At 44.4% G+C, this 24,473-nt stretch overlaps 1 protein-coding gene across 4 annotated transcripts in view; it reads right to left on the minus strand.

The window, feature by feature from the left end:
- LOC140480147 (uncharacterized) overlaps positions 1-24,473 on the minus strand; it is a 454,819-nt gene that overhangs the window by 162,809 nt on the left and 267,537 nt on the right. For all 4 annotated transcript variants that reach the window (XM_072574857.1, XM_072574858.1, XM_072574856.1 and 1 more), the window contains 5 exons: positions 17,026-17,079; positions 14,201-14,254; positions 11,868-11,912; positions 7,586-7,639; positions 7,354-7,398 (listed from right to left, as the gene is read on the minus strand). In XM_072574857.1, coding sequence (XP_072430958.1) covers positions 7,354-7,398; positions 7,586-7,639; positions 11,868-11,912; positions 14,201-14,254; positions 17,026-17,079 — 252 coding nt within the window. The remainder of the gene's footprint in view (positions 1-7,353; positions 7,399-7,585; positions 7,640-11,867; positions 11,913-14,200; positions 14,255-17,025; positions 17,080-24,473) is intronic.

Below are 24,473 nucleotides of genomic sequence, written 5' to 3' on the forward strand. Positions count from 1 at the left end.
AGGAGGTGGCTCGGGAAATCGTGGATGCGCTGGTGATTATTTTCCAGAGTTCAATAGAATCGGGGTTGGTTCCTGAGGATTGGAGGGCGGCTAATGTTGTGCCACTTTTTAAGAAGGGTGGGCGGGAGAAAGCAGGAAATTATAGACCAGTTAGTCTGACCTCAGTGGTGGGAAAGATGCTGGAGTCTATTATAAAGGATGAAATTACGGCACATCTGGATAATAGTAACAGGATAGGACAGAGTCAGCATGGATTTATGAAGGGGAAATCATGCTTGACTAATCTTCTTGAATTTTTTGAGGATGTAACTCGGAAGATGGACGAGGGAGATCCAGTGGATGTAGTGTACCTGGACTTTCAGAAAGCTTTTGATAAAGTCCCACACAAGAGGTTAGTGAGTAAAATTAGGGCGCACGGGATTGGGGGCAAAGTACTAGATTGGATAGAGAATTGGTTGGCTAACAGGAAACAAAGGGTAGTGATTAACGGCTCCATTTCGAAATGGCAGGCAGTGACCAGTGGGGTACCGCAGGGATCCGTGCTGGGACCGCAGCTTTTTACAATATATGTAAATGATATAGAAGATGGTATCAGCAATAACATTAGCAAATTTGCTGATGACACAAAGCTAGGTGGTAGGGTGAAATGTGATGAGGATGTTAGGGGATTACAGGGTGACCTGGACAAGTTAGGTGAGTGGGCAGATGCATGGCAGATGCAGTTTAATGTGGATAAATGTCTGGTTATCCACTTTGGTGGCAAGAACAGGAAGGCAGATTACTACCTCAATGGTATCAAATTAGGTAAAGGGGCTGTTCAGAGAGATCTGGGTGTTCTTGTCCACCAGTCAATGAAGGCAAGCATGCAGGTACAGCAGGTCGTGAAGAAGGCTAATAGCATGCTGGCCTTCATAACAAGAGGGATTGAGTATAGAAGCAAAGAGGTGCTTCTGCAGCTGTACAGGGCCCTGGTGAGACCACACCTGGAGTACTGTGTACAGTTCTGGTCTCCAAATTTGAGGAAAGACATTCTGGCTATTGAGGGAGTGCAGCGTAGGTTCACGAGGTCAATTCCTGGAATGGCAGGATTGCCTTACACGGAAAGACTGAAGCGACTGGGCTTGTATACCCTTGAGTTTAGAAGACTGAGAGGGGATCTGATTGAAACGTATAGGCTTATGAAAGGACTGGACACTCTGGCAGGAGGGAACATATTTCCGTTGATGGGGGAGTGCCGAACCAGAGGACACAACTTAAAAATACGGGGTAGACCATTTAGGACAGAGATGAGGAGAAACTACTTCACACAGAGAGTGGTGGCTGTGTGGAATGCTCTGCCCCAGAGGGCAGTGGAGGCCCAGTCTCTGGATTCTTTTAAGAAAGAATTGGATAGAGCTCTTAAAGATAGTGGAGTCAAGGGGTATGGAGATAAGGCTGGAACAGGATACTAATTAGGAATGATCAGCCATGATCATATTGAATGGCGGTGCAGGCTCGAAGGGCAGAATGGCCTACTCCTGCATCTATTGTCTATTGTCTATTGTCTATTGTCTATTGTCTATTGTCTATTGTCTATTGTCTATTGTCTATTGTAATGCTGTTTCCCCTTGTACGAGAATCTGGAACCAGAGAGCATCATCTCAGAATAAGGGGTCACAAATTTATGACAGAGATGAGGAGGATCAGCTTCTCTCAGAGGGAAGTGGAATTCTTTCCTACAGAGGGCTGTTGAGTCTGGCTTCTTAAGTACATTCAACGCTGAGAGAGACAGCGTTTTAACTTCAGCTGATGAAGGAGCAGTGCTCCGAAAGCTTATCACAGAATCCAGAGGATCCCTAAAATGTGGAAACAGGCCTTTCAGCCTAACACGTCCACACTGACCCTCCGAAGAGTCACCAGCTCCCTTACCCTATTACTCTACATTTATCCCTAACAAATGCACCTAACCGACACATCCCTGAACATTATGGCAATCCACCCTAACCTGCACATCTTTGGACAGTGCGAGGAAACCAGAGCACCCGGAGGAAACCCACACAGACACGGGGAGAATGTGCAAACTCCACACAGACAGTCACCTGAGGCTGGAATTAAACCTCATTCCTTGGTGCTGTGAGGCAGCAGTGCTAACCACTGGCCCACCATGGTGATTACATATAAACTTGTTGGGTTATAATCTGGTGTCATGTGTCATGTGACTTCTGACTTTGTACACCCCAGTCCAAGACCAGCACCTCCACATTGTAGATTTTTAACCAGGAAGAGAATCAGGGTTATGGGGGAAAGGCAGAAAATTGGAGTTGAGGATGATCAGATCAGCCATGATCACACTGAATAGCAGAGCAGACTCAATGGGCTGAATGGCCTACTGATGCTCTTATGTCTTGTGATATTCAGATATATCATCTCTATTGGCTAGTAGGAATTTTGGCCATCCCTTTGCCTCTTTTTGAAAATTAATAATGGCAGCAGCCTCTTGGGAGAGCCTGAGTATTGCTGCAATATTGTAGTGTAGCCCTGAGTGACACTAACACTAACAACAAAGAAATATAAACACTTGAGCTTGAAACGTGAATAGAAGTGACAATGCACTCACACAGAGGGACCCATTCTCTGTAAAACCAAAGGAATACGTTCGGGCATCAGGCTGTTTTTGAAAGACCCTGGAACTGGCGAGGAGGAGCCTATCGTCCCTGTCGGGGTGTCCATTGGTCGAGATGTGAGAGCGAGGACCAGAGGGTTGCTGGGAAGGTGAGTGAAACCATTTTATTTGGGTAGCTGCTGAACCTGAGACACTACACATGCAGTGTCTCCCACCCGCTCTCCTCATCTAACCAAAATAAGGAGACTCTGTGGCGAGTTGATCAGGTTTTTCCTGTTTTTTTTATTGTTTTATTAAGTGATTTGGTGAAAACGTTTCTTTTTCATTTACATAAGATAAGACTAAAGTTAGATTTAACATTATAAATGGCAGGCGATCTCAGACCTGTGTTTTGCTCCTCTTCCTCAATGTGGGAGCTCAGGGACGTGGCTGATGTCCCTGACTCCTTCATGTGCAGGAAGTGTGACCAGCTGCAGCTCTTGTTAGACCACATGACGGCTCTGGAGCTGCAGATGGACTTACTTTGGAGCATTCGCAATGCTGAGGGGGTTGTGGGCAGCACATTTAGTGAACTGGTCACACTGCAGATCAGGATTGCTAAGGGAGAAAGGGAATGAGTGACCAAAAGGCAGAGAAAGAGCAGGAAGGCAGTGCAAGAGTCTCATGCAGTCATCTCCCTCCAAAACAGGTATACCGTTTTTGATACTGTTGGGGGAGATGGCTCACCAGGGAAAAGTAGCAGTAGCCAGGTTCATGGCACCGTGGCTGGCTCTGCTGTACAGAAAGGCAGGAAACAGAATGGTAGGGCTACAGGAGTAAGGGATTCAATTGTAAAGGGAGTAGATAGGCAGCTCTGTGGTCAAAAATGAGACTATCGAATGGCATGTTGTCTCCCAGGTGCACGGGTCAGGGATGTCTTGGATTGGCTGCAGAACAATTCTCAAGGGGGAGGATGAACAGCCAGTTGTCATGGTACATATCGGTACCAATGATATAGGTAATAAATGGGATGAGGTCCTACAAGCAGAATTTAGGGAGTTAGGGACCAAGTTAAAAAGTAGGAGCTCCAAGGTAGTAATCTCAGGATTGCTACCAGTGCCACGCATTAGTCAGAGTAGGAACGACGGAATAATCAGGAAGAATGTGTGGCTTGAGAGGTAGTGCAGGAGGGAGGGGTTCAGATTTTTGGGACATTGGGACTGGTTCTGAGGAAAGCGGGACTATTACAAATTGTACAGTCTCCACCTGGGCCAGACTGGAACCAATGTCCTTGGGGGGCTTTTACTAACGCTATTGGGGAGGGTTTAAACTAATGTGGCAGGGGGATGGGAACCAAATGAGGAGGTTAGTGGACTGTCAGGAGGTAGTAACTAAAGCCTGCAAGGAACTAATAATGAAGTCAGTGTAACTAAGGGGAAGAGTAGGCATGGATCAGATGATGGACATAAAGGGGCAGGTGGTCTAAGGTGAATTTGTTTTAATGCAAGAAGTGTAGTAGGTAAGGCAGATGAACGTAGGACTTGGATTAGTACCTGGGAGTATGATATTATTGCTATTACTGAGACTTCAGGGAAGGGCATGATTGGCAGCTAAATATCCCAGGATAGCGATGTTTCAGGCAGGATAGGGAGGGAGGTAAAAGGGGTGGAGGAGTTGCATTACTGGTCAGAGAGGATATCACAGCTGGGCTGAAGGAGGGCACTATGGAGGACTCGAGCAGTGAGGCAATATGGGCAGAGCTCAGAAATAGGAAGGGTGCGGTGACAATGTTGGGGCTGTACTACAGGCCTCCCAACAGAGAGCATGAGGTAGAGGTACAAATATATAAACAGATGATGGAGAGATGGACGAGCAACAGGCTGGTGGTGATGGGAGATTTTAATTTTCCCAAAATTGACTGGGATTCACTTATTATTTAGAGGTCTGGATCGAGCAGAATTTGTAAGGAGCATCCAGGAGGGTTTTCTAGAGCAGTATGTAAAACTCAGAAAGGGGCCACACTGGATCTGGTATTGGGGAATGAGCCCAGCCAGGCGATTGAAGTTTCAGTAGGGGATTACTTTGGGAACAGTGATCACAATTCTGTAAGTTTTAGAATACTCACAGACAAAGATGAGAGTGTCCTAAAGGAAGAGCTAAACTGGGGGAAGGCCAGCTATACCACAATTTGGCAGGAGCTGGGGAATGTGGATCGGGAGCAGCTGTTTGAAGGGAAACCCACATTCAATATGTGGGAGGCTTTTAAAGGGAGGTTGATTAGAGTTCAGGAGAGGTATGTTCCTGTGAAAATGAGGGATTGAAATGGCAAGATGAGGGAACCATGGATGACAGGTGAAATTGTGAGACTAGCTGAGAGGAAAAAGGATGCGTAAATAAGGTTCAGGCGACTGAAGATGGACAAAGCTTTGGAAGACTATCGGGAATGTAAGACCAATCTGAAATGAGGAATTAAGAGGGCTGAAAGGGGTCAACAGATATATTTAGCAGACAAGATTAAGCAAAATCACATAGCCTTTTTTTTCATATATAAAGTAATTAGAGAAAGGACAAAGGAGGAAAGTTATACGTGGAGTCAGAGAAAACGGGTGAGATTCTTAATGAGTACTTTGCATCGGTATTCACTGAGGAGAGGGACATGGAGGATGTTGAGGTTAGGTTACTCTCAGTCAGGTCAGCACAAGGAGAAAGGAAGTTGTGGGTATTCTAAAAGGCATTAAGGTGGACAAGTCCCCAGGTCCGGATGGGATCTATCCCAGGTTACTGAGGGAAGCGAGAGAGGAAATAGCTGGAGCTTTAACAGATATCATTGCAGCATCCTTAAACATGGGGGAGGTCCCAGAGGACTGGAGAATTGCTAATGTTGTCCCCTTGTTCAAGAAGGGTAGTAGGGATAGCCCAGGTAATTATAGACCGGTGAGCCTGACGTCACTGGTAGGGAAGCTGTTGGAGAAGATACTGAGGGATAAGATCTATACCCATTTTGAAGAAAATGGGCTTATCAGCAATGGGCAGTATGGTTTTGTACAGGGAAGGTCATGTTTTACAAACCTAATAGAATTCTTTATGGAGGTGACAAAGTTGATTAATGGGGGAAGGGCTGTAGATGTCATATCCATGGACCTTAGTAAGGTGTTTGATAAGGTTCCCCATGGTAGGCTGATGGAGAAAGTGAAGTCACATGGGGCCAGGGTGTACTTGCTAGATGGATAGAGAACTGGCTGGCAACAGGAGACAGAGAGTAGTAGTGGAAGGGAGTTTCTCAAAATGGAGACCTGTGACCAGTGGTGTCCCACAGGGGTCCGTGTTAGGACCACTGTTGTTCGGGATATATATATAAATGATTTGCAGGAAGGTATCGGTGGTCTGATTAACAAGTTTGCAGTTGACACTAAGATTAGGGAGTGGCAGATAGTGAAGGGGAATATCAGAGAATGCAGCAGAATATAGATAAACTGGAGAGTTGGGCAGAGAAATGGCAGATGGAGTTCAATCCAAGCAAATGCGAGGTGATACATTTTGAAAATTCCAATTCAAGAGCGAACTATACAGAAAATGGAAAAGCCCTGGGGAGAATTGATGTACAGAGAGATCTGGGTGACCACAGGAAACGACATCACCAATGCAAAGAAACCCAAACATTATAAATAGAAAGCAGGAATCATCAGCAGTGCTTTGTCCGGAGGCTCACTGAAGATGTTATCTAGTATGCTGGTGAAACATCTGAAAATGAAGCTTCCAGCTCAGTGAGCAAACCTACATCCAGAACCTCAACTTGAGCTAAAATCTTCTCAAAACTCGCTAATTCTTTACTCCTGAAGTGTAAATTGTTCTGATTGTTTGCAACTTGGTATTTTTGTACTCGTCCTGATGAATTCAAGACAGAAACTTTGGCAACAAACGTTTTGTAACATTAATAATGCAATTGACAACCGAACACTAAGAGTCATAGAGATGTACAACGTGGAAATAGACCTTTCGGTCCAACTCATCCATGCCGACCAGATATACTCACCCAATCTAGTCCCATTTGCCAACACTTGGCCCATATCCCTCTAAACCCTTCCTGTTCATATACCTATCCAGATGCCTTTTAAATGCTGTAATTGTACCAACCTCCACCACTTTCTCTGGCAGCTTGTTGCACCCATCAAGTTATAGAGATGTACAGTACGGAAACAGACCCTTTGGTCCAACTTATCCATGCCAACCAGATATCCTAAATGAATCTAGTGCCATTTGCCAGCACTTGACCCATATCCCTCCAAACCCTTCCTATCATATATCCATCCAGATGCCTTTTAAATGTCGCAATTATACCAGCCTCCACCACTTCCTCTGGCAGCTCATTCCATACACGCACCACCCTCTGCGTGAAAAAGTTGCCCCTGAGGTCCCTTTTAAATCTTTCTCCTCTCATCCTAAACCTATGCCCTCTCATTCTGGACTCCCCCACCCCAGGGAAAAGACTTGGTCTATTTATCCTATCCATGCCCCTCATGATTTTATAAACCTCTATAAGGTCACCCCTCAGCCGCTCCAGCGTATGGACTGAACAACATGCTCATTGTCATCATTTCAATTGAACCTACAAAGCACTGGTTCCAGATGAGTCCCCAGTGTCTCACCAAAAGAACTACCATCAGTTCTGATATCGACCTAACACTGTGAAGGTGAAGCTAATGTCAGATCTAAACACACATCTCCTTCTTGATGCTTAAAATCAATTGGATGTGGCAAAGACTCAAACCTACCTGTTCTCCAATCTTCCCAATGTTTCCCAAATCTCCCTGCTCTCCCTGTATGATCAGAGGAAGGATGAAAAATATTTATTATTAGTGATGTAAACATGTCGCATGTAATTTGAAAGGAATAATTCTTTCCAGCTGTCGATGGAACAACAATGGTTTCCTGACTGACAGGGAACTGTAGCACTGTGTGCCCAATGTAAGAGTGATTTATGCAATGAAAGAATGTAATGATTACCTTAATTCCGTCTAATCCAAGCACTCCAGGGTATCCTTTCCGACCAGGTCTTCCCTAAAACAAATTGATTTATTGTTCGCCAGAAGTAAACAAGACTTTCAACAGCCAAAAACAATTACATCAAATTTATAGCAAACAGAGGCTATTCAGCCCCTCAAGTCTGTTCTGCCATTCAATGCTCTTAATTCTATCCTTCCACCTTGGCTCGGTATCCCTCAATACCCAAGACTATCAAAATTCAAACAATCTTCAATCTCAATTCTTAACATTGGACTGCAAAGGATGAAGAAAGCAGCAGAAGCCCCACCTTCTTCAGGTGCAACTGGGGTCAGGCAATAAAGACTCGCCCAGTCAGTGACACCCATGTCCCATGTGTGAATAACAAAAAAGGACATTGCTAACTGTCTACCAGTGGAAATTCCACATTTTAAGCACATTTGTGTTGGGGAAATAGGGGAGTAATGGTAATGTCACAGGCCTAGTAACCAACCCAAAGGAACATGCCAATGTTGTGGGCTTAAATCATGACCTCCATAGCTGATGGAATTTAAATTCATTTAACAAATCTAGAATGTAAAACTCATCTCAGTATTGGTTAGATTGTCACCAAGATCCATCTGGTTCAGTAATGTCCTTTAGGGAAGGAAATTTGCCATCCTTACCCAGTCTGGCCTACATGTGATTCTAAAATGGTCAAGACAACCATTCAGTTCAAGGGCAATTAGAAATGAATATCAAATGGTGTCCTGACCAGTACTTCCCACATCCTGTGAGGAAAAGATTCATTGATTCTCTTGTGAGAGCATCACTCTAGTGTTCCAAGCTCAGCCTGAACTCCAATGACCAGCTCTGATTGAATTTCTAAGGTGGGGGCATAAGGGGGAGTCAAATTGGCAACCAGCCAACAGACTCACAGGAAGGTGTGGAGGCTGACAGACTGAGTATATTCAAGAAAGAGATTGAGAACACTTCCAAATTTTATCAATGGGCCTGGAGAGGAAACAGGAATATAGCATTGAGAGAGAGGATCAGCTGTGATCTTCATGAATGGGACAGTAGGCATGAGGGCCAAATGACCTACTCCTGCTTTCTGTATTTCGCTGTGACTATGATGCTTTGTGGGAAGTGTCAGCGTGTTGGAGTGAGATACCTCCAACCCCTCAGTGTCAGCAGCACTTTGAACCAGCTCAACTGACCCACCAAATAGAACCGACAACTGACCCTCCAAATACAATCAACAACTGACCCTCCAAACACAGCCAACAACTGACCCTCTAAATACAATCTACAACTGACCCTCCAAATAGACCAACAACTGACCCACCAAATACAATCTACAACTGACCCACCAAATAGACCAGCAACTGACCCACCAAATACAATCTACAACTGACCCACCAAATACAATCAACAACTGACCCTCCAAATAGACCAACAACTGACCCTCCAAATAAAACCGACAACTGTGGATGCTGGACATCCCAAACAAAACCAGAAATTGCTGGACACACTCAGTAGGTCTGGCAGCAGAGTTTACAACAGGGTTCTGAAGAAGGGTCACTAGAGTCGAAATCTTCATTCTGTTTCTCTCTCCACAGATGCTGCCAGACCTGCTGAGTTTCTCCAGCTTTCTGTGGGCTTGCTTCTCTCTCTTTCTCTCTCTCCGTCTGCCTACTACAGAGGAACTTTGATCATCCGAACACCGATTACCCAAATTTCGGATGATCCAAACAAGATCACAAGGTCCCAATGCTTGACTAAACTGTGTTATCCGAACGTTCGATTATTGGACATTCAATTATCAGAACATTTGATTATTGGAATATTTGATTATCCGAACAAAATACTTCCTGTCCGTGTCATTCGGATAATTTAGGTTCCTCTGTATATCACTTCCTTTCAATTCCCTAAACCATGGCCAACCCTTCAACTTCCTGTACCACAGGCCATTCACCAAACTGACCTGAGCCAGGGTTTATGTACCAAAGGAACACTGATTCTACCTAACTCCACCTGAGCCTCCCAGCCTGCTCGACTGCTCATTCTAACATCCCTTTAATCCTTGTGATGAACAAATGTCGGATCTATATGTACTCACTTACACATGGGCAAGTAGAACACAATCAAAAGATGGGGAAAAAAAGGGAAGTGGAGTTGTGGATGATCAGATCAGCCAGGATCTTACTGAATAGTGGACCAGACATGATGGATTGCTCTCATGGTCTTAAGAATGTGACAAACTCCCATTAATTTTTATTTCTTTCTGGTAATTTAATTTAATTTTGTTATTATGGGCAGCACGGTGGCTCAAGGGTTAGCACTGTAGCCCCACAGCATCAGGGGCCCGGGTTCGATCCCACCCTCGAGTGACTGTCTGTTGGGAGTTTGCACATTCTCCCCGTGTTTGCGTGGATTTCCTCTGGGTGCACCAGTTCCCTCCCACAGTCCAAAGATGTGCAGGTTAGATGGATTGATCATTGGGAAATTGCCCATAGTGTCCAGGGATATGCAGGCTAGGTGGGTTAGCCCAGGGAGGTGCAGGGTTACAGGGATAGAGTAGAGGGATGGATCTGGGTGGGATGCTCTTTGGAGGGTCAGTGTGGACTTGTTGGTCTGAACAGCTTGCTTCCACCCTGTAGGGATTCTATGATTCTTTATGATTTACTCATGGGACATGGGTGGCCCTGGCTGGCCAGCATTTATTGTCCATCCCTAACTGCCCTCAAACCAAGCAGTTTGCTGGGCCCTTTCTGAGGGTAGGTGAGAGTCAATCACATTGCTGTGGGTCTGGACTCCTGTCTAGGCCAGACCAGGTAAGGATGGCAGGTTCCTTTCCCTGAAGGAGATCGATGAACCAGATGGGTTTTTCCAACAATTGGCAATGGTTTTTTGGTTGTCAGTAGATTCCAGAGAGTGTTTATGGAAATCAAATTCCACCACCTGCCGTGTTGGGTTTCAAACCTAGATCCCCAGAAGCTGAGTTTCTGGATGAATATTCTAGAGATAACACCACAAGGCCATCGTCTCCCCTTCACCCAAATTCTACAACTTTGGCATCCTCAAAATGAAAGACAGTCGATATTTTCTTACCAGCCTGTTCAGTGATGTTATTACAGCCCTGTGGAGGAGGTGAGATGTGAACAGCAGAGCAACTCAATGGGCCAAATGGCCTATTCCTGCTCCTAGTTTCAGTGTTTCTCTGCAGCCTAGATGCTGGGACTCCTGGCTCAGAGGTTTGGACAGTTTTGCTGCCCTACAATTGCCCTAATAAACAGGATATTGTATATTAAGGGGTCCACATGAATGAGAGGTGTTTTTCTGAATGAGATGTTAACATATTGTTGAAAAAAAATTCATTTCACTTATTTTCCTAATCTAACTGTTCAGAGGTGTCATTACACACCTCTGGAACAGGTGAGACTTGAACTCCGGTCTCTTGGTTCGGGGTTGGGACAACTACCACTAGAGGGCCCCCTAACAAACATTTTTACTTATTTAACCTATTTTCCAAACCAACCTGTTCAGAAATGTTTTTATACCCCAGTGGAGCAGGTGAGACTTGAACCCAAGTCAGTCTGGTCCTGGGCACTATGCCTGTGTCACAACAAGTCCTAACAGGAGGAAGGATATGCAATTCTGCCATCCAATTGCATGTCAATTAAAGCTGACATCTTAGTTTTTGTTCCCAATGAAGCAGAATGTTATGCTTCACTGGGAGTTTCACTGTTGATATTATGCACTCAGGTTTAAGTCGGCTGATTGTCTTGGCACCATTTACTGCATGCCAGTCCTATGAAAAACCTGGCAAATGTGCCCATGCATATAGATCAGGTACAGCATGGAAATCTTGACAATAATGTCAACCCAGGGCAAAACATTCACCAAGTAAGAGCACTTTAAACCCCTCTCCATGCCTCTTGCTTCTGAAAATTCATTACAGCTCAAATCTCCTGGCACATGTTTCAGGAAGATGCAAACTTCAATGAGCATTCTGTACGTTTCTGATTCATTAAGTGGGTTTCCTGCTAAATGTAAAAGGAAAAATCCTAAAAGGAAATGGGTCTTTTTACATATGATTGATTGCACATGCATCCAATGCAAAAACAATTGGTTCAATGGGACACAATGTGATGTATTTTTCCTGAGAGAGGTTTGAACCAGGGGATTTATAACACAGGATGCTAAACTGTGTCTCAAGGGCAGGCGTTGTCACAGAGTGATGCTGTGAGGCATTAGCTCACTGTTTTGGAGAAATATTGCGATTGTAAAGTTTGAATCTTACCAGTGGTCCATGACTTCCTGAAGGTCCCAGTGGGCCTTCGTCCCCCTGTGGAACAAGGATAAATTTTCAAATATGTTAGAGATTATAACTTCTGCAATCACAAATATGCACAGCAGACGTTAGAACAGAATGGACTAGCTTAAAAAAATCCTGCTGCAAGGGCAAATTTGCAGTTGTTAATACACAAATTGGTTCCTGAATGTAGGTGTTAATTTGATCCCAAGTCACATAGTGATCTATGAAATCCTTTTCCTAATAATAGGCATATTTACAAATACAGGACTCACCTGTTACCTCTTGTTCCAGCAGCATCTCTTTAGAAATTTCTAGGCACTTAATTCAACAATGTGCTTACTCAATTCGATAGTTCTGGTCACCACATTACCAAAAGGATGTGGATGCTTTGGAGACGGTGCAGAGGAGGTTCACCAGGATGTTGCCTGGTATGGAGGGCGTTAACTATGAGAAGAGGCTGAGTAAATTGGGATTATTTTCATTAGAAAGAAGGGGGTTTGGGGAGGGACCTAATTGAGAGGTGTAGACAGGATGGATAGCAAGAAATGTTTTCCCAGAGTGAGGGACTCAATTAGTAGGGGTCATGAGTTCAAGGTGAGAGGGGAAAGGTTTAGGGGAGATACGCGTGGCAAGTTCTTTATGCAGAGGGTGGTGGGTGCCTGGAACGCGTAGCCAGCAGAGGTGGTAGAGGTGAGCACAATAGCATCATTTAAGATGTATCTCAGACAGATACATGAATGGGCAGGGAGCAGAGGGATACAGACTCTTGGAAAATAGTTGACAGGTTTAGATCGAGGATCTGGTCCGGCACAGGCATGGAAGGCCGAAGGGCCTGTTCCTGTGCTGGAATGTTCTTTGGTCTTTGTTCAACAATAAAACAAGAAAGAAGCATTGACATTCTAAATTCCAGAATTTGCTAGCTCATTCTTTTGTTACTTAACCTATTTTTCCCGATCAACCTGTGCAGTGATGTCATTACACATCCCTGGAGCAGATGGGACTTGATCCCAGGCCTCCTGGTCTAGGTGTAGGGACACTGCAACTGCACCACAAGAGGGTCATACTGGTCTATTTAAGCCACTAGCTTTACATGTACAACCTGTTGCTCTTAAGAGTACTTGTTAACTTTCAATCCTTGCTCGATTTGCACATTAATTACTTAACCTAAAAACTGCAGCAAGTTCATATTGCGGATTGCAAACAAATATTCTTTCAACTCTAGTCAATAGACATGTATATTATATCAATTCACATCTGTCCCAATTTAAACCTTAAATGTCTCATTTTGACAGGTAGCAAATTGTTGATTGAGAGAGTGCCGCACTGTCGGAGGATCAGTGCTGAGGCAGTACAGCACTGTTGGAGGGACAGTGCTGAGGGAGTACAGCACTGTCACAGGGTCAGTGCTGAGGGAGTAACAGCACTGTTGGAGGGTCAGTGCTGAGGGAGTACAGCACTGTTGGAGGGTCAGTGCTTAGGGAGTGCTGCACTGTCAGAGCGTCAGTGCTGAGGGAGGACAGCACTGTCAGAGGGTCAGTGCTGAGGGAGTGCTGCACTGTCAGAGGGTCAGTGCTGAGGGAGTACAGCACTGTCGGAGGGTCAGTGCTGAGGGAGTGCCACACTGTTTAGGGAGTCAGTGCTGAGGGAGTACAGCACTGTTGGAGGGTCAGTGCTGAGGGAGTACAGCACTGTTGGAGGGTCAGTGCTGAGGGAGTACAGCACTGTCGGAGGGTCAGTGCTGAGGGAGTACAGCACTGTCGGAGGGTCAGTGCTGAGGGAGTACAGCACTGTTGGAGGGTCAGTGCTGAGGGAGTACAGCACTGTCGGAGGGTCAGTACTGAGGGAGTGCCACACTGTTTAGGGAGTCAGTGCTGAGGGAGTGCCGCACTGTTGGAGGGTCAGTACTCGGTGTGAAAGATCCTGTCATGCTATTTTAAAGATGACCAAGGGAGTTTTCCCTTTAGTTTTGACAATATCCTCAAACAAATGATCTATTGATAGTCATGTTGTTTTTTTGTCAAAGCTTGCTGTGCTCCTTATTGGTCACTCCATTTGCATACCAGGGACTAAACTTCACTAGTCTTTTTATTTGTTGTCATTTATTTAGGAATGTTCTGTTGCTGGGCCAGGTGCTATACAACTGCAAATCTTTCTTGCAATAACTTTAAAGGAGACATGCCAAGAAATGCCTAGATTATAGATCTGTTGTATTTGATATACTTATCGAGTAGGAATTTCAGGAAGAGTCAGATGTTGCTCCTACTTTTGAGAAGTGACCCCTACCCTGATGACCCACAGAAACCTCCCCCAGGCCTTACCTGTTGTCCCTTTGCTCCCTGGGGTCCTAATGGTCCTCTGTCACCTGGAGCTCCCTAAACAGTGACACACACACACACACACACACACACACACACATATATATACACACACACACACACGTATATACACACACACGTATACACACACACGTGTATACACACACACATGTATACACACACACAAACATGTGGTATGTACACACACATGTATACACACATGTATACACACACACAAACGTGGTATATACAAAAACACACATGTGTACACACACACAAACATGTGGTATATACACACACATGTATACACACACAAACATGTGGTATACACATACACACAAACATGTGGTATACACACACACACAAACACGTGGTATACACACACACACACCCAAACATGTGATATACACACACATGTATACACACACACAAACACGTGGTATATATACACACACACGTATAGCCACACACAAACATGGTATATACACACACACACGTATACACACACACGTATACACATACACATATATACACAGACACACAAACATGTGGTATATATACACACACACGTATACACACACACACACGCACACACACACACACACACACATGCGGGTACACACACACACACACACACATGCGGGTACACACACACACACACACACACACACACACACACACATGCGGGTATACACACACAGAAAAAAAATCAAAAGAAAGTCCATTAGATTTAGCCAAAATTATACTTACTTCAGACTGACTGCTACATAAGAGAAACTTAAGGAATTAAGCATTTTATATTTGTGTTTTGTATGGTTGACTGATTCAGGAAGCCATTGAAACATAGGAAGTAGGAGCAGGAGGAGGTCTCTTTGGACTTAATCTGCCATTGAAGCTCACACCACATGGGCATCTGACCTCCACCTGCCTCACCCCGACCTGTCACCTTACACCTTTGGAGCAATGCGGTGAGGGGGGGCAGGGGAAGTGGTGTTTCTGATAGACCCAGGTGCCCAGTTAGGGACCCATACAATGATGCCTGCTGTGTTGGTAGCCTCTTCTGCCACCAGATAAATGCTGACCCACATCAAAGAAGGTAAAGGGGAGGTGTGGCCTAGTGATATGGTTACTATGCCATTAATCCAGAGGGACCACCAATGAACCGGGGACCCGGGTTCAAATCCAACCATGGCAGATGGTCAAGTTTGAATTGAATAAAAATACTAATCTGGAATTAACTAATGATGGCCACAAAACAATTGTCAGGCAAAACCTGGTTTGCTAGTGTCCTTCAGAGAAGGGAATCTGCCATCCTTACCCAATCTGGCCTACATATGATTCCATGCTCCCTCTGGACAATTAGGGATGAGCAATCAATGCTGGAAGTCAGGGCCACTCATGACAAAGCAGTATAAAATGGCTGACAAAAATCCTAACAAGTTTGTGTTTATCAGAAATTAGGGAGTGTGGGAAAACCCTGTACTCTCGGCATGAGAGGACAGTAGCTGTCTGTCTGTGAGACTGGATTTACAATATGAAACTGCAATCCTCAGTTATGGATATTTCACGCCAATGTGTTGTTTCTCTTAAGATTTTTCTCATCAATCTGTAGAATATTATGAGTAAGTTTTAATAAAGATTCTTCAAGATAATCATAGATACAGATTTCAAATAAATTATAGATTTAACACACACACATATACAGATATAAATCATTAAAAAAAAGAAATAAGAGTTTAAATCTAATTACAAGTATTGGAAAAGGGCAACACGGTGGCTCAGTGGCTAGCACTGCTGCCTCACAGTGCCAGGGACCCGGGTTCAATTCCAGCTTCAGATGACTGTGTGCAGTTTGCACTTTTTCTCCGTGTTTGCGTGGGTTTCCTCCAGGTGCTCCGGTTTCCTCCCACAGTCCAAAGATGTGCAGGTTAGGTGAATTGGCCATGCTAAATTGCCCATTGTGTTCAGGGATGTGTAGGTTAGGTGCATTAATCAGGGGTAAATGTAGGGGAATTGGGAATGGGTCTGGGTGGATTACTCTTTGGAGGGTCGGTGTGGATTTGTTGGGCTGAAGGGCCTGTTTCCACACTGGGGATTCTAAGATTATCTCTTAACACGGACAGTAGCTAGTTGAATGAACAGACACAGATGTCACAGAGAGCGATGGGGTCACTGGTAACCATACAAAGTTCAACTTGACCCAATGGCCTAAAATAGCCCAATGAGATCACAGAAACAAGCAATTACTCATACAGAAAACCCCAATCATAGTTGAAAAGCCCAGCACTAATTAACCAATAGTATACAGGGGGAGGGAATTTGAACTACCATGTTAAAGTGACAAGAAAATGTATAAAAGAAAATTTGCTTGTGTTAGGATCAGAGCATCATTCTTCCAATCTGAGCCAAAGATTAAGGAGGTGATTGAGCCCCCACATTGAACCATCGAATGGGATAGTCTTTATACCAGTGACTGCTTCAATAAACTACCCCGTGCCCAAACTCTGCTGTCTCCTGAAGTTTATTGCCTCCGAGAGATCACCCCTACACTGGCCTAGTCTGTCACACCCAAAGAATAAACTTAAAAGAAATCTAATGAGCTCAGATGGCACAATGCCTTCTGCTGCCATCCCACTCTGGTTTGCAGGATCAGGCTGGCTCTGTCGATGGTGGTAGTTTACCTGCTCTCCCATTTCCAACACTGCTGACAGCACAATGTACAATAAAACCCTTTAACTCTTTCTCTCTCAAACTGCCTGACGTTTTAGCACCTCCAACGTTCTCAGTTTCTCTGGGATATCTGGTTCAATATTTCACCTGCCACATACCTTTGTACCTTGTGGTCCATTAGGGCCCGGTAAGCCAATATCCCCTGGAAACCCCTGGAAAAGACAGAGAAACATGTAACATTAAAATCAATCAATCAACAATACCGTTCATTTCGAGGTCTTCACTGAAAGTCTCACCAGAAGATTAAATTCTAGGTAATTTAAGAGGACAGTTTGTACAGCCTAGTTTTGGTTTCCCTTTAGCTGAGAGAATTGGTCAGGTCGGGGGGTGGGAGGTGCGGAACCTTCCACTCCCAGCCAGGCCATTCAGGGGGTTGTCAGAAATCACTCCCCCACCCGTTTGTGGAACTGTCTCCGTCAAAAATAAAAACCAAAAGAATTGCAGATGCTGCAAATCAGAATAAAAATCAGGAGTTGCTGGAAAAGCTCAGCAGGTCTGACAGCATCTGTGGACAGAAAGTAGAGTTATCACTTCTCAAAGAAATCAGAAGGGTCACTCGACCTGAAACATTAACTCTGATTTCTCTCCACAGATGCTGCCAGACCTGCTGAGCTTTTCCAGCAATTTCTGATTCTGTTCTGTCAAAAAAAAAGTGATTGATTTGGAAGCAAATGGAATATCTTGAACAAAGATTGTAACCTGGTCCTGTTATGACATGGGTTGGTTTTAGCACAGTTACTTATTCCCACGTGCCCCAAGGCCCATTATCACATTACATCAATTGCTTTCAGTACAACTCACCCATTCTCTCCTAAACTTAGCTCTTATTATCACTCCTTCAGTTTTTCTTCAGTCCTGTCCTGCCATCTGTAATCTCTATGTTTACCTTCCCCTTTATATATACCTTCCTGGACTATGTCTCCACCTATCTGCTCATCCCTCCCCTTCCCCAACTTTGTCTTCAGCACAAATGCGACAGTTCTGAAGAGGAGTGACTGGACTTGAAATGTTAATTCTGCTTTCTTTCCACAGAGGTTGTCAGACCTGCTGAGTTTCACCAGTAGTTTCTGTTTTTGATTAAGGTTAAAACATTTTTGTATCAGGGTCTCTAGATAAGAGTTAGGTCCCAGGTCAACATATGAATTCTTTTCGAATGACAGACTAGACTGGAGGGGCTGAATGGCCTCCTGTTGGTTGTATGATTTCAGGAAAGTAACTTTTAAACAAAATACGTTGAGCTGCACCACCTGATTGAACAGGTTGGGGGCCATATGGCTCTGTTCTGTTACACACTGGCATCAGCCTGAATCCGGCTGAACATGCACAGTCTCTAACGTCACTGCCACAAGTCAGCCAGGTCCCTTCCACATGGCCTACATCTGATTTGACTCAGCTCTGCTGATCAGATGGAAATCAAGACGAAATTTCAGCCAAAGGACACAACCTCGCCAGCGAAAATTCAAATCCAGTGTTTGTCCAGCTCCCCCAGTGGCTGAGGAACTTAGGACGATGCTGTTCAAATTATCAAAAGTTCTGGAATGATTTGAAAAAGATCTGGAAGTAGTTAAATTTCAAGCTCTATATCTTTTAAATGTAACATAAACACAATGGCACACATGTGTGAGAAATATACAAAGCAAATATTTCCCTAAGCCATCCACAAATGTTTTTCTTCCTTTTAACCTTATGGATATTAAGTTTAAACACCCTGTCTGTGAGATATTAACCTAACCATAGATTCAGAGCAGAGGGCTGCACAGCCTTGGACAGACCTTTGGAACCATCATGTTTGTGCTAGCTCTGAAAGAAGTCCCATTTTCTGCAGCTTTCTCCTGCAGACTCCCAGAAGAATTTATCTTGTAAAAAAATTGAGCCAAGTATAAGCTGGCATTTTCCACATTGTGGCGATTAACGAAACTCATTAAAGTATCACAGTGTCATCGGCTGCTGTCTCATTAGAGAGAGAGAGAGTGAGAGAGACAGAGACAGAGAGAGCACTGGTGGTGGTTTAACCTGAGGGTCACCATGCTGCATGTAGCCATGACGTGGAGGTGCTAGTGTCAGACTGGGTTTTGACAAGTTCAAAAATCACGCAACACCAGGCCATAGACCAATGGGTTTATTTGAAAACACTAGCTTTCAGAGTGCTGTGAGCACCCAAAGAGAAAGTGCTCCAAAAGCTAAAATTTTCAAATCAACCCATTGCACCGTAACCTGGCATCATGTGATTTTTGACCATACCTCAGGTAAGGACAGAGGTTGAAGAAGGTGGGACCTTCACCCTACCCTCAGCCAGTGTGGGAATTGAACCCATGCTATTAGCATCACTAACCAGTCATCCTGCCGACCAAGCTACCCAGTGTTCCTGTTCCTACTCACAAAAAACAGTTTACAAGAATGATCTCGGGGATGATGGGCTTGAGGGGCAGTTGAGGATTCTGGGTCTGTACTCGATGGAGTTTAGAAGGATGAGGGGGCATCTGATTGAAACTTATACAATAGTTAGGAAGACCTCAGTGGAAGGAACATGGAGAAACTGAGTCCTCTAGCAGGAGAGACTCGAACCCAAGGGAACAGCCTCAGAGTGAAGGGATGACCCTTTGGAATTGAGATGGGGAGGGATTTCTTCAGACAGAGTCACAGAGTTCTACAGCACAGAGACAGGCCCTTCAGTCCAAATTGGACCATGCCGACCAAAATGTCCATCCACGCTAACCCCATTTCCCTAAACTTGGCCTATATTCTTCTAATCTTTTCCTATCCATGTATTTGCCCAAATGCCTTTTAAATATTGTTAATGTATCCGCCTCAACCACTTCAGCTGGCAGCTCATTCCATATGCATAAAAAAGTTGCCCCTCAGGTTCCCTTTTATTCTTTCTCCTCTAACCTTAAACTGATGCCCTCGAGTCCTCGATCCCCAACCCTGGGAAAAAAACTGAGTGCATCCACCCTATTCATGCCTCTCATGATCTTATACACTTCTATAAACTCCCCCCTCAGTCTCCTACCCCCTAAGGAAAAACGTTTATCCAACATCTCCCTGTAACTCAGACCCTTGAGTTCTAGCACCTTTCTTGTAAAGGAGGGTGGGGAATCTGTGGAAATCATTGCCACAGAGGACTGTGGAGGCCAAGTCTTTGTGTGTATTTAAGTCAGAGATAGATAGGTTCCTGATTGATAAGGGGATCAAGGGTTATAAGGGAAGGCAGGAGAATGGGATTGAGAAACGTATCAGCCATGATCGAATATTGGAGCAGACTTGATGGGCTGAATGGCCTAATTCTATCGTATGGTCTTATGATGTAAACTGACCTCGAGCAGGGTGAAGGAGGACGATGATAAGAGAATGTTAGACATTGCTCAGGGTCGGGGGCATGCAGCCGCCTCCCTCAGGAGGATGATGGACCATAATAGGGGCATGAAGACCCAGGGAAGAGGTTCCTACACATCAGTGAATAATAGGATACTCCTCAATAACTTACTGAGGTGAAGAGACAGTGAGCCAACTGCACCTGCTCTGGAATGCGAGAGTCCTCCCTCATCCTGTCATGACTTATATCCTGTTTCTACCTAATTATCACCATGCTTCATCACCTATCACATTCCCAGCTACCTTCCCCCCAACCCCATCCCCCCTCCCATTTATATCTCAGCCCCCGGTCCACAAGCATCAATCCTGATGAAGGGCTTATGCCCAAAATGTCAATTCTCCTGTTCCTCAGATGCTGCCTGACCTGCTGTGCTTTTCCAGCAACATACTCTTGTCTAATTATCACCATGTGGTATTTCTGTACTCCTGTATTCCTACACCTGAGTGCATGTGACAACAAATCTAATTCTGACAATAGATAGACTGACAATAGACAATAGGTGCAGGAGTAGGCCATTCTGCCCTTTGAGCCTGCACCACCATTCAATATGATCATGGCTGATCATCCTTAATCAGTATCCTGTTCCTGCCTTATCTCCATAACCCTTGATTCCACAATCCTTGAGAGCTCTATCCAACTCTTTCTTAAATGAATCCAGAGACTGGGCCTCCACTGCCCTCTGGGGCAGAGCATTCCACACACCCACCACTCTCTGGGTAAAGATGTTTCTCCTCATCTCTGTCCTAAATGGTCTACCCTGTATCTTTAAGCTTTGTCCTCTGGTTCGGCACTCTCCCATCAGCGGAAACATGTTTCCTGCCTCCAGACTGTCCAATGCTTTAATAATCTTATATGTCTCAATCAGATCCCCTCTCAGTCTTCTAAACTCAAGGGTATACAAGCCCAGTCACTCCAGTCTTACAGTGTAAGGTAATCCCGCCATTCCAGGAATTGACCTCGTGAACCTACGCTGCACTCCCTCAATAGCCAGAATGTCTTTCCTCAAATTTGGAGACCAGAACTGCACACAGTACTCCAGGTGTGGTCTCACCAGGGCCCTGTATAGCTGCAGAAGAACCTCTTTGCTTCTATACTCAATCCCTCTTGTTATGAAGGCCAGCATGCTATTAGCCTTCTTCACTACCTGCTGTACCTGCATGCTTGCCTTCATTGACTGGGTGTACAAGAACACCCAGATCTCTTTGTACTGCCCCTTTACCTAAATTGATTCCATTGAGGTAGTAATCTGCCTTCCTGTTCTTGCCACCAAAGTGGATAACCATATATTTATCCACATTAAACTGCATCAGCCATGCATCTGACCACTCACCTAACTTGTCCAGGTCACCCTGTAATCTCCTAACATCCTCATCACATTTCACCCTGCCACCCAGCTTAGTATCATCAGCAAATTTGCTAATGTTATTACTAATACCATTTTCTATATCATTAATATATATTGTAAAAAGCTGCAGTCCCAGTACTGATCCCTGCGGTATCCCACTGGTCACTGCCTGCCATTCCGAAATGGAGCCGTTTATCACTACTCTTTGTTTCCTATCAGCCAACCAACTTTCAATACAAGTTAGTACTTTGCCCCCAATACCATGCACCCTAACTTTGCTCACTAACCTCCTATGTGGGACTTTATCAAAAGCTTTCTGAAGGTCCAGGTACACTACATCTACAGGATCTCCTTCATCCATCTTCAGAGTTACATCCTCAAAAAATTCCAGAAGATTAGTCAAGCATGATTTCCCCTTCATAAATCCATGCTGACTCTGACCTATCCTGTTACTACTATCCAGATGTGTCGTAATTTCATTCTTTATAATTGACTCCAGCATCTTTCCCACCACTGAGGTCAGACTAACTGGTTTATAATTTCCTGCTTTCTCTCTCCCACCTTTCTTAAAAAGTGGTATAACATTAGCCACCCTCCAATCCGCAGGAACTGATCCCGAATCTATCGAACTCTGGAAAATAATCACCAACGCATCCACGAGTTCTCGAGCCACCTCCTTCAGTACCCTGGGATGTAGACCATCAGGCCCCAGGGACTTATCAACCTTTAGACCTAACAGTCTCTCCAACACCAATTCCTGGCAAATATGAATTCCCTTCAGTTCAGGTCCTTCAGCCACTGTTACCTCAGGGAGATTGCTTGTTTCTTCCCCAATGAACACAGATCTGAAGTACCAATTCAATTCTTCTGCCATTTTTATTGTTCCCCGTAATATAGTCCCCTGTTTCTGTCTTCAAGGGCCCAATTTTAGTCTTAACCATTTTTTTGCCTTTCACATACCTAAAAAAAAATGTTAATATCCTCCTTTATATTAATGGCCAGTTTACCTTCGTACCTCATTTTTTCTCTGCATATTTCCTTCTTAGTAATCCTCTGTTGTTCTTTAAAAACTTCCCAGTCTTCTGTTTTCCCACTTATCTTTGCTATGTTATACTTTTTCTCTTTTAACTTTATGTGTTTCTTAACTTCCCTCGTCAGACACGGCTACCTATGCCTTCTCATAGGATCTTTCTTCCTTTTTGGAATGAACTGATCCTGTAACTTCTGCATTATACACAGAAATATCCGCCATTGTTCCTCCATGGTCATCCCTGCTAAGGTATTGCACCATTGAACTTTGGCCAGCTCCTCCCTCATAGCTCCATAGCTCCCTTTATTCAACTGAAAAATTGTCACTTCCGATTGTACCCTCTCCCTCTCAAATTGTAGATTGAAGCTTAATGTATTATGGTCACTACTTCCCAATGTCTCCTTCACTTTGAGGTCCCTGACCAATTCTGGTTTGTTGCACAATACCAGATCCAGAATTGCCTTCCCCCTGGTCGACTCCAGCACCAGCTGTTCTAAGAATCCATCTCGGAGGCACTCCACAAAGTGTCTTTCTTGAGTTCCAATACCATCCTGATTCTCCCAGTCTACCTGCATGTTGAAATCCCCCATAACAACTGTAGTAACATCTTTGCAACAGGCCAATTTCAGCTCCTGAATCAACTTACATCTGACATCCAGGCTACTGTTTGGGGGCCTGTAGATAACTCCCAAGAGGGTCTTTTTACCCTTAGTATTTCTCAGCTCTATCCACACTGACTCTACATCCCCTGACTCTAGGTCCCCCCCGCGCAAGGGACTGAATATCCTCCCTTACCAACATGGCCACCCCACCCCCTCTGCCCGTCAGTCTGTCCTTACAATAGCACGTGTAGCCTTCAATATTCATTTCCCAGGCCCTGTCCACTTGAAGCCACGTCTCAGTTACCCCCACAATATCGTATCTGCGAATTTCCAAAAGAGCCTCAAGCTCATCCATCTTATGTCTAATGCTTCGTGCATTCATATATAGTATTTTTAATTTGTTACTGCCCTCCCCCTTCCCATCAACTCCTATTTCACTCAACCTTACAGCATGATCCCTTTCTGAGTTTTCTGCCTCATTGATACAGTTGTCTTTCTTGACTTCCCTTGTTCTAACTTTCTCTTCAATTTCCTTCTTAAACATCCAGTTTGTCCCCTCCCCCCCGCTACTTAGTTTAAACGTAGCTGTGTTGCAGTAGCAAACCTGCCTGCCAGAATGCTGGTCCCTAACCTATTAAGGTGCAAACCGTCTCTCTTGTAGAATTTATGCTTACCACAAAACATACCCCAGTGATCCAAGAATTTAAATCCTTGCTTCCTGTACCAGTTCCCCAGCCACACGTTCAAGTCCATTATCTCCCTGTTTTTAATTCTAATTCTAATAAACTAGCCAAAAATTACTTACAATCAACTGCCTTTTTTTTTGCTTCAGGCCATGAATCCCAAAATCTAACCCTCTTCCAAATATTGATCTAATTCCATATCAATAAATATTATTCAATTTGCTTCCAATGCCTTCAAAGGTTGTGTGTTTCAGATTGGTGTTTCTTTGCCAATTGCTTGACTAACCGTGCAATGGTTGCCAACGAGACCAAGGAGAACTTTGTGTTTTGGTCACAGAGACAATAGGACACCTGAGTAGGAGCATGAACAAGGTATTCAACCCCTTGAGCCAGCTGCACCACTTAACAAGAGCAGTTCTAATTCGGGGAGGCAATGGTCTAGAGGTATTATCGCTGCACTGTTAATCAAGAGATCCTCGTAATGTTTTGGGGACCTGGGTTCAAATCCTGTCA

Source organism: Chiloscyllium punctatum, chromosome 7 (genome assembly GCF_047496795.1).
Source record: "Chiloscyllium punctatum isolate Juve2018m chromosome 7, sChiPun1.3, whole genome shotgun sequence".
NCBI lineage: Eukaryota > Metazoa > Chordata > Chondrichthyes > Orectolobiformes > Hemiscylliidae > Chiloscyllium > Chiloscyllium punctatum.